Here is a 13,566-nt window from a genome sequence, read left to right on the forward strand (position 1 = left end):
CGTATGACATCATTTGCCTAGGCAAGAAACCAGGAAGTAACTGAAGAAATGTGACAAAAAAAAGTTTAAAACAAGTAAATATGATACATTTTCATCTGTTCAATAATTCTAGCAGCATGAGGATTACATGTAATTCAATGTTGATTGGGAGAGTGTTCTACTTTAAGAGTGACATGTTGTGGTGTATATAAAGAACTGCGTGTGTATAGAATAGGCAGTCTAAATTACAGGCATACCCCACTTTTAAGTACACAATGGGGTTTATTTACTAAAGCTGGAAAGTGCAAAATCAGTCTCACTTCTGCATAGAAACCAATGAGCTTCCAGGTTTTATTACCAAAGCTTAATTGGACAAGCTGATGTTAGAAGCTCATTGGTTCCTATGCAGAAGTGAGCCTGATTTTGCACTTTCCAGCTTTAGTAAAGAAACCCCATTGTGTACTTAAAAGTGGGGTATGCCTGTATGTCACATCTGGCTAAGTGTATAGAGTTGAAGCAGTTTGGAGTATCTCACAGCGCTCTGTATGGAAAGGGGCAATCCAAATCATAACTGAAACAGCACAATGTGATAGGGGTATGGTAATAAATATGTCTTTTACAGCACAGAATATGGAGTTGGGCAGTCCAGAACATTACCAACAACAAAAGGCGTTTCATGTACAGCACAGTGTACCAAGTGGGATGGTTCAGAGAAGATAACATATGACAGAGCCAGAACAGGCATACTTTTGCTAGTATAATATTAAACATGGACCTCATATCCTTCATCACACATCCCACTAAACTCAGTCATGTAAGAAAGCGTGGAAGCAGCAATTGCTCACTAATACTTCCTGGGTTTCTTTCTTTCTTTCTTTTTTTTTAACTCAAACTTTTTTTATTGACAAGGAAGAAAAAAAAGTGCTTGTACATTATAGAGTTGAAAGGCATAGATGCCAACCATCAACACTTTTGAACATGAAATAAAGGACCAAGTAAAGAGCATCACATTATATGTGAGGCATGTCCAAATTTTTTTTGTTTTTCAAAATACAAAAACAATAAAAAATAAAAAAAATTAGAGCAAAACAAAACAGCCTGAGTTTATTGTGGGACGTTTAGTCTGAAGTCTCCTTTGTCTACTATTAGATGCGCAATGGAGAAATTCCTGGTTTTCTTTTTTATAACTACGTCATTATTTTGTCTCAGCAGCCTCCAAAAAAAAGGCAAATATAATGGGTTACCTTTACTGAACAGAAGGTCTGTTTTCTGATCTACTGCCAGCAGTCTCCTAGCTCTGAGTACATTCTGTGCTGTGTTGTGAATAATTTGCTCAAGTGAGACAGGTTGCTCATTCAGTTCAATGCAGAGAAAGTCAGCAGCTGGTTTAGGCTGCTAAACCAGCTGCTGACAAGATTTGTGCCGATCCTCACAGCTGTGAAAATACCACCCAAGTTCCAGTTAATTATCAATCCTATATCTTGTCTTCTATGCCAAACCTTGATGAAGGGGGTGTTTTTGGACCCCCGAAACATGTTGGCTACCCTTTTGATTTTTTGTCTGATCTTTTTTGAATAAAACTATATCTGGACTATTGAGCAGTGGTGTGACTCTTCTGTTCATATTTATACTCTAGTATATTACAAACCAAAGCAACAGTGTGATCCTCTGTGGTGTAGAAACTGCTGGCCCAGTAACCAGATCACCTACAACATAATTAAAATACCGTTGGATAGCAACACCAATAGGATAACCTCATGTCAAAGCCTAATTTAAGCTAAAGGGTGACCTTGGGTTTTGTGGCCTAAAACAGCAAATAATATTTTCCTGTCTAATAATGACTAATTCTCACCAAGAAACTCATGTCCCCGGTAAGCCCTGTGGGCAGCAAGAGGGCTAAGCAGTAAGGAGATTGTCTCCAAATGACAACAATCTGCTGCAAATACTTGAGAGCAACTGTGAAGGGGAAATGTGGGTTCTCTTCACCTTGGAAGCCATGTCTCACTGCTATTGCCAAGAAGGTTTGGATTTAGGACAAAGTAATAAGACGAGGCATAATCACCTTGAGGGGTAGTCCAGTGTTTCCTTGGTTCTCTAAGCATGCCCTTCTTCTGGGTTTTTCAAAAATATTAAACAACCACTAACTTTGTTTATTTTTTATTTAGTGGCGTTGCAACAGGACTTAGAACCCTTTCACACAGGCTGTCCAATCAGGTCCACCTGTGAGTTTTTCAGGTGGACCTGATCGGACCCTCCAGTCTCTTCTATGGAGCGACGGATGTCAGTGGACACATGTTTGCTGACACCAACCACCATCTGATCCTGTTCCCCAAATACAGACGGATGGTGGTCTTATCTTCCATCCGTTTCATTCAGTCCATTTCCATATGATTCCCCCATAGAGGAGAGCGGGAATGTGTCATCCGTCTGCTCAGCAGGGATCAGCAAGGGGCTTTACACCCTAAACTGTGTATTCACCCTAATGTGTTCTACATTCTACATACCCAGTCTGCACATGCTAGTTAAACTCCATAACAGGTTATAGTAAATTGAGTTCAAAAGTAATAGAGTAAATAATGCACTGGTGTGCATAGACCTTTTAAGAAACCCCTGCATTATTATTATTTCTCAACATCATTCCAGTTATCTTCTGCCTATATTATATTGGGCTGCCTTGACTTTGAAGACACTTTTGGCAAATGTGCTCAGATACTAAATACCTATTTTGTAAAATGGCATTGCACATGGGCCAAATCGGGCATGCATGTACAGTACTTTTCACAGTATACTATCCATTATTGGTTTTCAACATCCACTCTATAAATACACCTGTGCATCGCAAATGTCACTGACTTGACTTGACATAGGACAGTGTAAATTAGCCTACTCTGCGCATGTAAGGCGAACTTTAGACTTGGTGTAAAATATGATTAATAATTGTCTAATTACTTGAGGCATTTGATTGAACAGAGTCTTTTTGAAATAAAATGGTTATACTCGTACACCATAAAAACATACATCTTTACTTCTGGCAAATGTGAAAGATTTTAATATGAAAATGAGTAGCCACTTTTACCAAATGTAATGTATACTAATCTTATAGCCTTAGATACATAGCAAAGTCTGGATATTTGGAAACCAGTTTAGTAAAAGGTTGGGTATTTTAACCTGGTTCAGAAAGCCTTGATATGCATCTTATAATGCCATTGTAATATTACAATGTATAGGTGGATTCCATACTACATGCTTGTTGCACAGGTTAACAAAGTTATCATAAATCATATTTAAGATGCCAGCATTCCGTTACAATCAACAAATATGTATGCATTAATTTTTTTTAGGGATCTGTAAATATACTGCACAGCAATCAAGATTGCCTTTAACAATACCCAATATCTGACTTAAATATAAATATAGATTGCAGGCTCTTAAGCTAACATTGCAGAAAACTGGATTCTACTAACAATTTGTAATTAAAAAGTAATAAAAACAATAGTAAAATCCTAAATTGTGTAAAATGCTAAAAAGGTGACTTTTATGCAGCTCAGCAAGATAACACACTACTTTTTGTAGAATGCACTACATTAGATTGATAATAAAGGCCCATTGGTAAATATATATTTTTTAAACTAAGGCCTTATTTTTCATTAAGTAAAAAAAATAATAATCTCATGCAATCTAAGTTTACTAAACAAGGTGTCTTTGTTATTAGTTCATACTGTATGTTTCAAACCCCTTGCATAAGATATTTCAATGACTGATTCAAATTGGCTACTCACTTCCAAGCTAAAAAGGTTCCATGTATTTATTTTAATAAAGTAAAAAATATATAGAATTATAATTGCCTTGAGAAGTCTGCTTTAAATTAAACATAAACACAATGCTGCATGTTTTTTTTATTGGTTTCAAGATAAAAATATTTTGTACATGTTAAATTCTTAAAATAGGTCTGAGAGTAAAAAACACATAGAAAAAAAAAAACAACAACAATGAATTATATTAAATTAACCTAAGCTCCCCTCAATCTTATTTCATGGTAAGCCACTGTGATTTCACACTGAAATAATTATCATTAGTCCAAGACACACATACACAGGAATAAAAATATACTTTCCGGGTATGTGATCTCACCTTAGTGATCTCTTATTGTTCAGTATAAACACCCATTGTAAGAGAAACTACTTCAGTTAATTATGAGAACAATATCAATTTGCATTTTGTTTAATGATCCCAGAATACATTAAAACATGCTGCGAAGATATATTTGCATCACTAAAAGATACGGAAGCATTTTAGTGATTGAAAACTGCATCACCAGCTATTTAAAACATGCTGCAATAAAATGAAAATGCAAAACTTAAAAATTAGCTGATGGAATTCAAATATTTTCATGCAGTATATTAGGACATTTTTTCCATATTAATTTCTGTAATGTATTTTTTTAAATCAAATATTAAATTAATGTACATGAAAAAAATTTAAATTTACAAAATCTAAACCTTCTATTTTCACCATGACATTTGTTTATCCTTGTTAACACCCATTGCCTTTCATGCTAAGCATCACCTTTATATTAACAATTTAAAGGTCTCCAAATAGTAGACATTTGGAAATGAATAAGAAAGCTATTAATACAGAAGCAGGGTACCAAAAAATACACATACCTTGACCATCCTAATGAGGGTTTTCAGCTGATAAATATGAAGCTGTAGATCCATACGGTCAGTCAGCCAGGTGCAAACAACATTCATTGAACTGGTGTACCATTGCTGAAAAACAGATAAAAATTCTCCAGACACGCAGTAAGAAAAGCAACAAGAGCTTAATATTAGAAGTAAAAAGGACAACTGAACCTACAATTCTTAGATGGATTTTTTAAATTAAAGATATATATATATATATATATATATATATATATATATATATATATATATATATATATTAAATAAAATTAAGTAATAGAAAATAAAATAATATAGTAATAAAAAATAAAAATACATTTTTTATTTAAAAAAAAATCAGTGATTGTCCAAGGTAAAATATTCAAACTGTGAAAATGTCATGTGCCATTTGAATTAAGTCCACTTACCTCATTTAAAAAATAATGACATTTAAAGACAATTGTCTAATAAGAAACCACCAGTCTTTAGTATATCCTAAAAATATATATATGTTGAAAGTTAGAAGCTATGTGTTTTCTTATTTTGGTGTGCAAGGTAAAACCTGTGATAGAATAAGTGTGGTTTGCATATCTAATGTGTTATCAATTTGCTTTAAATGACAAGAATATTAACAGAACACATACACATACAAATGAGCTTTGATCAAGCTGTCGAAATATTTTTTTTTCCCTCTAAGAGGGTTAATTTTGCTTCTTGCCTGTGAAAACTGCTTGAAGCTGTGTCATTGCAGACTGCCACCCCTGCAGAGCAAGATGTCTCCAGAGCAATACACTTCTAAAATACTGCTTACAGATTCATATTTTCTTTCCACTTAGCAACATTCACAACAGCCATATAGTTAATCATTATGCATACGTTCATATCTATTACACATTGATAACATACCTCCATTATTTTGGCTGATATAAAAATTCTACCCTTGCTGATAAACACACTGAAGAAAAAGCCCAAGTGAACATACAAACAATGAATTCATTTCTATTGTGAAAATTATTTAGCTAAATGTTGTAGGTTTAATAAACAGCTCTATGGCAAACTAGATCTTCAGATCATGAGCTAAAAAAATTGTAACTTAACAGCTAAAGTTAAAGGTAACTTTGGGATTTTATTACTTAAGAAGCCCATAAGATATTAGTCGCCTAATCAAGGCATTCTTGGGCAGATTGCATGAGGATCTCATGTTTATGTATACAAGCCAGTCTGTCAAGTTGTCAATCTCAAAGTGAAATGACTAATGGACAGGTTAAAGAGCCTTGTACAGCTGCCCAGGACCAGCAATGTCCTTTCTATGCCTTACCCACCTTTCTCAATTTGTTGGCAGCTGTCAAAAATATATGGACAGCTGTAAAAATGTAGACAAAATAAATAAACGATTGAATAATATTTTTTATGGTAGTTATTCATGAAATAATCAATTTTTTCAGTCGATGTCCCTACCATATTCCTATTGCTAAGTGTACAATTTCATGAAGCATTTTGTTTCACTCTAAAAATGTTTTAATCTGAGTGATTAAATCATGCTTGTATACCCTACAAAGCCTATGGATATCTTTAAGCTAGACATGATCACTGTACGTTCTTATAAATATGGATTCTTTAATTGGACATACTCTACAAGATATAGATAGTCAGATACTTTGACTTTTAGGGCTTATGAAGCAGTTCCTTAAAGAGGAGCTCCAGGCTTCCCCCCAAAAATACTGTAGCTGCTGACCTTTACTATAAGGACACTTGCCTGTGCAGGGATCCAGCAATGTCCTTACCCAAGCCAATTCTTCAATCGGCTTCAATTGTAGGTGCTGGCATCTCAAGTAAGGGAAACAGGAAGTGAAGCCTTGCTGTTTCACATCCGGTTTCCTACTGCCCTACTGTCCCATAGTCTTCTAGGACCTGTGATTTGTCCCAGAAGACTGCCGGGAAAGGGGGGGGGGCAACTTTTGGCTCAGATCACCATGATGCATCTGACCGGAAGTGGGAGTGGGTACCTGTCAAAACCAGGTACCCGCTCCCCCATCCCACCAAAAAGTGCCAAATATGGCAGGGGGGGGGTGAGGATGCAAACAACTTCCCATTCTGGGTGAAGTTCCGATTTAAGTGCCAAGTGACTAATTAGACTTTAATGTTAAAAGACCTTTTCAATACATTTTAATCTAAAGTTTACATTAAAATAATGCCTAATAATCCAGTGAGGAAAGTTCTTGTTCAGGCACTATCTGTTATGAAGTGACAATGCCTTGTCCTGTTCTTCCAACTGCTCTCCTGTGATGTCACACTGTGCATGCATTTCCCGAGAAGATGAAAAGCAGCCATAGTGATGGCCACTGTGTAAGTATGATCACAATCAGGAAGCTTGTCCCGAATTAACACATCCAGTTGCTGCTGGAGCAAGTGCATGTAGACAGGAAGTGTAGTACTGACATGCAAAAAGATAAAAAATTGTTTGGGATGCATAGTGCTTTAGCAAACTAAATCCCATACAGCTTATTTATGATGCAGAGTATTCTGAACCTTATGGTTGAGGTCATGTTTAAGGTTCTGCAAACAATTATTCAATAATTATCCAAGATTATCAAGATATCTATCATTCAAGCAGACACCTATGTTGCCAATATCATTCATTATCATTTTACAGTTACTTTAAGATGCAGAGTATTCTGTACTTTGGTTATTGGTTCTGCCAAGGCTAACACTTTAAAGTAGAACTTTATTCTCTCCATCAACATTACCTATTTATAATACGTATTTTACTAAACTTTGCAAATAGATAGGAGCCTATACTTTGTTGCCGATGTAAAGCTTTTGTTGACATTTCAAAAGTTACTTCCACCTTCCACATGATGCTACCCAGTCCATCCTGCAGACTTCTGGGATATCATCATCATATCCCAGGAATCTTTACTAGCATTTTTTTCTCACAAGACAACTTTGCATACTTGAGGAATTGCTTTTTCAGTTTCAGTATGTCCTCCAGCCTGCACATCTGACCCTTGGCAAAGATATTGTCCAGCCAGTGCAAATTGGAACATCCAGCAGCCACAGGTGGATCACCAATCAGTGGGCACAGGAAACTGGATCCTCTGTCTGCCTGCAACCATCACAGTAATAATGGGTGGATTCAAGGAAGAGAATGCTAGAAGAATCATCGGCCCTTATTCAATTTTGCCATGGGGAGAAACACTCTGAGGTGTTTACAAGAGTAATTTCTGTACATTATAAAGCATTCAGTGATCAATGGATTATTGAATTGACTTTGCATATTAAAAATTAATTAAATGTTGTTTTTAGTTTGTGGTGTTCAGACAGAGTTTAGTTTTCCTTTAAGTTTAGCATGTTTGAGAATAAGACGTCTGCAAGGTTTCTCTGAAATCAGTTCACTTAAGCCGATGACAGGATCCTTCTATCAAACTGAAGTGTCCCCCTTCAGGGCTGAGTTAGTAAGGTGTAAGGGAGGGAATCAGGCATTACCACATTCATTTTTTCTTACCAAGTAGTAACTATGAAAAGGGTCATAATATAATCTGACATTTGTTATGTAGTAGCGAAGTATTTAGCCATTAGTCAAAGTTCATCCTCTGTCAATGCTTCTAGACTGGAGCAGGTGTTTAACTACAAGCATAAATCCTCCATTTATATCTTTGGTAATTGCTTCTGGCATCCATTAACAAATTATGTTGATCACAGTAAGACATTTTATTCTCTTAACATTCTTAATATGCACTCCTCCCCACCGCTAACTTTGGCCACACCATAAGATGGTTTGAAACATCTTCAATTCTGACTATTCTTAATATTAAGTAGATATAAAACTATGTGCACATTCGTTTTTTATTATCCATTCCAATTTACTCAAGAAATGCCAAACTGGGGTATTGAATTTTACAAAGTTACATTTTTAGCTTCAATTCACATCCACAGTCGTGGGACTTTGTAGGATTGTCAACACATGTGATGAAAGCAAATGCTTTTTTTTTTTTTTTAATTACAAAAACCCTATAATTAGGATATTTTTGCTGAATAAAGAAACATTTATCATCTAGATCCTTGAATATAACACATTCAGTAAAATGGCATCTGTTATACATCTGTTATACTCAGTAAAGTGAAAGTACTCTACTCCTGAAATTCCCTTTAATGTCAAACCTTACGTACATGTGTACTATACAAGTAATGTGTAAGTGTAGAACTTACAGCCATTTATTACCTCTCATAGAGATCACAGTAATCACCATCCCCCTCTAATTACTCACCGGAATCTTTTTTTTTAAAGCCCATAATTTTTTTGCAAAGTCCATGATCATCTGACACCAAGGGTCTCAACCATTCCTACTTCCTTATTGCAGATTAGGAAGGTCTTTTTTAGGTCTCCACTTTGCTGCTTGTGGGACATGGACATTTGCCAATGGCTGTACAGCAGTGTGGTCATCTCAGATTCCAGCAGACTGTGGAGCAGATGACATCACAATGAGAGGACCAGTTGGTGCAGGCACAGACTGACACACTGGATCATCAGACTTCACAACCAAATGAGGTACTTGCATGGAATACAGAGGACAAAACTGGATGAGTAAAAAGTCTGCTTTAGAAGCAAGTCCATGAATGACTAGGGGTCATTACCCCAGAAGTGGGCTTTAAGCATCATTCTAATGGGCCTATTTATGGAGTAAAGTAGTAAATGCTTTAATTCACTCATTATCTAATGTTGTTTATCTACCAGTTTTTGTGCTATTTATTTTCAACCTCAGTTCACATTGAAAATAATTTAATTAGAAGACATCCATTGCTGCTCATACCCGAAGTGATTTGTAGATTTATGTTTGGTGCTATAATATTTCCACCATTTATAATCAGGATTTGCATAGTTTAGAGAATTTAATGTACATTCTTCATCTTTTTCCAGACTACATGTTACTTCAATTGGTTAGTATTTACTGGCATTCATACAAGTTCACATTTAAATGTATTAGAATGTTCCTGATGGAAATCAAGGGGGGTTTATTACTAAAGGCAAATAGACTGTACGCTTTCCAAGTGCAGTTGCACCAGTGCTTAGTACATGAGGTGAAGCTTCACATGCAAGGAAGAAAAAACCAAAAAACATTTTGCTTGTATATGATTGGGTGATGGAAGTCAGCAGAGCTTTCCTTCATTTACTGAGCTCTACAGCAACTGCACTTGCAAGGTGAACATCCTATTTGCTTTTAGTAAATCAATCCCAATGAACGTGCAGTGGAACTGGACAGATCCATGCAGAAAAGTGTTCCCCTGAAGTTGATGACGTTTTATAAAAGAGACACCTATGTTTTCTTTTAGGCAAGGTTGTATTTGAAATTCTATTTGTTCTATAAACTTAAGTAAAAAGATGTATGACACCGCACCCTACAAATTTATTTCTTACAACAATACATCTCTGTTGGGAGTAGGGTGGGCATGTAACCTCTTAAGACTGAAAGATTAAAAAAATATAAGTAGCACCTTAAATTAAATAGCAGTTTCCCTGCTGTCCCTAAATATGAAGTCGCCTTGTAAGATAAGATTGTTACAACACCAATATATTTCAAATGCAAATGCAATATGCATTGACAAACTTGTTATCTGGTTTCATCATACCACAATGCAATGTGGAAAAATTAAACATTTTTCTTTCATGGGCCAGCTGCTGTTCTCAAGATTGAGCTAGTTCAATGGCTGGACGCAGAATAAAAATTCATACTTAGTCAAAATAGGCAAACAATTAAATAAAAACTCACCAACAGCCTCCTACTATTATCTATGGTCTTCTTAAGTTCAATTTTAAGGAGAACTTAATTTGCAAAAACTATGACACGGATGATTTCAACGTTTCCCCGTACATCTGTTATCTAATATAGCATTTAGGAATTACTACGTTTTTCCTGGTCATAATTGACCATATGCATTTTTACAACCATAATAAGTAGGGGGGGAAACATACTAGAAGAGACCTGAGGAAATTAAAGCCAAAAGAGTGCAATAAAATGCAAGGTTTGCTTATTAGATCCAGGCCACTGTAAAAATCGCTAATAGCACTTCATAAATGTACCGTACCTGTAAAGAATAAAGTTAAATTACTCTACATACTTACCTTACCCCTTTCTTCCTCATTTCAGGCTGTGACATCACTAGCCTTCTGGCAAGATACCTGGAGAATGGTGAGTACCCCAAATCTTGTACGAATTCAAAAGCAAGATCAACTTGAGGTGCTGGACATGATTAATAGCTTTCATCATTTGTTGGTTGAAAGTAGCTTTTGTTTGCTTAACTTCAGCTGCTCAAGAACACAAAGTGGGTGGACAACCCCACCGAGTTGGTGCCACCTGACGTGAGAGCAAAAAGAGGCGGAACACCGCATTATCACATCAACTGTTCATTAGGCTTTATACTTAACTATGAATTAAAGGTAGGTAGACAAGCAGTAGCCAATGACCAGATAATCCCCCTTCATCAGAGCTTGGGGTAGGTATCTAGAGCTCCATCAAAAACTATGATACAATTTCTTGGGGACAGATCTCCGTAGAAGAGATAAGCACAGTGGCACAAAGGCTACCAGTGGCGTATATACCTTTCAAGAGATTTGGGCTGCTCTGCATTGCCCAGGATCTTGTCAGAAGGAACAAATTGGGGGGATGTACCAAAACTGGAGTGTGCAAAATATGGTACAGCTCTACAGAGAAACCAACCAGCTTCCAGTTTTTTTTTTTTGTGAAAGCTTAATTGAATATACTGAAGTTAGAAACTGACTGACTACCATGCACAGCTGCACCTGATGTTGCACTCTAGGCCTGGTTCACACTATTGTGAGTGGTTGCAGGAGCGGGAAAAGCAGTGATTCCTGCACATGCAGTCAAAATGCGCTACTTTTAAAAAATGTGCGGGGCTGCCATACATTCTTAATGGCATCCTCATGCATCTCAAACCACAGCATTTGTGAGTGCGGGAACCACAGGGAAATCGCATGATGCAAAAGCACCATGCAATTTCCCGGCTGCTGTGTTTCTAAAATTATGCATGAACCTTATATCTGTGGGAAACACAAGCATGGGAATTTAATGGGCTGCCGTGCCCACGCAAACACGGGCTGCAAACCCGTAATAGTGTGAACTAGTCCTTAGTAAATCAATCCCTATGTCTCTTTCACCTCATCACTCAGGCAGAAGAAGGGGGTAAGGTCTGTATATAGTTGAATATTTTTTTGTTACAGCTACATTTCAAAAGTACTATGAGACCATGGGGTTGATATACTAAAGGCAAATGCACTTTGCTCCATGGCTTAGTAAATGAGCAGAAACTCTACTGACTTCCATCATCCAATCATGTGCAAGCAAAAATGCTGTTTTTTTTATTTTCCTTGCACATGATTGGGTATTATTTGCAAAGTTATGCTTTACCTAATTTATTTACTTTGGAGCAATTTCCCTTTGCAAAGTGCACAGTCTATTTGCCTTTAGTAAATCAACCCCTATGATTTTCACTGGGACTGGACATTAAAACTAGCACTTTGCTGCAAGACCTGCTTTAAAATGTAATGTTTCAAAGAAGCAAAGGAATGGGACTACATAACTGAAATCTCTAAATACATTAAGGGTACGAATGAGCTTCAGAAAATCAGCATGTTCCATATAAAGTCAAACTCAAAAACATGGGGATCTGAAAATAGTATAAGTTCAAGAGGAATCTTAGAAAGTATTATTTTACTAAAACAAAGTGAATGCTTACTTGGGATAATCATAAGTCTATTCTCAGTCCAAAAAAAAAATAAAAAAATAAACAAAAACCAAAAGTTCACATTTGATGGACCACTTGCTTTTATCTGGTATCACTCCATGTTTCTAATACTGGCTAATGCTGGTTTCCCACCATAATGTAAGAGGTTAAGTAACTACAGATTAAAATAAAAAAAAGTACATCTACTGGATCTTTCAGTTTTCAGGTTGCTACCGGATATTCATTACCAGCAGGGGAAGAGCGTGCTATGATACATAACACACATAACATACTTGTCTCTGAATATATAAATTACAAATATTGATATGAATAAATCTTCGAGTAGCATGCTGACTGTGGCACATTTTTGTATTATCCGCACTGAGAACCTCTACTCCTAAGGAGGTGGTGTCATTACACATACCCACATAACATCTGCAAAACCCCCTTCACTTCATTTTGTTAGGTCTCAATCGAAACATGACCTCCTTGCTCTTTGCCATGAACCCGCGGTTCACACTCGTATTTTTCAGGAAGCAGCAGCTTACCCCAGGGGTGCTGCAAACAAAATCGTGCAAACCAGATGCAGCGTTGAGGCTTAATGCACCTGAAGCAGTTGTATTTTTTTTTCATTCAGGAGCTTATATACTTGTAGATTAAGGTCCCTTCAGCTTTTCTAAAGGGGTGGACAAAACCAGGAATGCTCATAGGGCTGGGTTATCAGCAGGGAAGCAGAGGGATTACAAGAAACCTAGGACTCTGCCTCTTTCTGCCTTTGCTGGTAGTTTTTTTTTTTTTTTCGTTTTTTTTTTTTTTGTATGTGAACAAGTGCTACACAACAGATTGAAGCTTGTATAAAGGCCTGAGACTGTGCAAGAGCGTCCTGCTGAGCCTCAGCTGTGCTTGCAATTAGCAATAAGCATGAAATCATTATTGTTGTAGGAGCTGATGGCAATCTGAAGTGACAAGTTTTACAAGGGAAGTTCTGATGGGGATGTCTGAGGAAGTATTTTTCTTATTATTCTAAAACCTCCTACACAACGGCGGGGTCCGTGTTAATATATATTTTTTTCAAAACAAAAGGATACATTTTTTTTTTTTGGTTTAACGATGCGATGTTTGTTTACTTTTAGACTGTTAAATCTCCTACTTTATTTATTAGTGAAAATACACATTGGCCTCAAAT

General features: G+C 36.4%; 1 protein-coding gene across 23 annotated transcripts in view; it reads right to left on the reverse strand.

Annotated features, from left to right (window-relative positions):
* The window catches only part of CADPS (calcium dependent secretion activator), a 624,105-nt gene that overhangs the window by 15,942 nt on the left and 594,597 nt on the right, over nucleotides 1–13,566 (reverse strand). For all 23 annotated transcript variants that reach the window (XM_077451917.1, XM_077451920.1, XM_077451911.1 and 20 more), the window contains one exon: nucleotides 4,644–4,748. In XM_077451917.1, coding sequence (XP_077308043.1) covers nucleotides 4,644–4,748 — 105 coding nt within the window. The remainder of the gene's footprint in view (nucleotides 1–4,643; nucleotides 4,749–13,566) is intronic.

This window comes from Lithobates pipiens, unplaced genomic scaffold (genome assembly GCF_037356315.1).
Source record: "Lithobates pipiens isolate NorthernLeopardFrog02 unplaced genomic scaffold, aLitPip1_a1.2 Scaffold_23, whole genome shotgun sequence".
In the NCBI taxonomy this organism is placed as follows: Eukaryota; Metazoa; Chordata; class Amphibia; order Anura; family Ranidae; genus Lithobates; species Lithobates pipiens.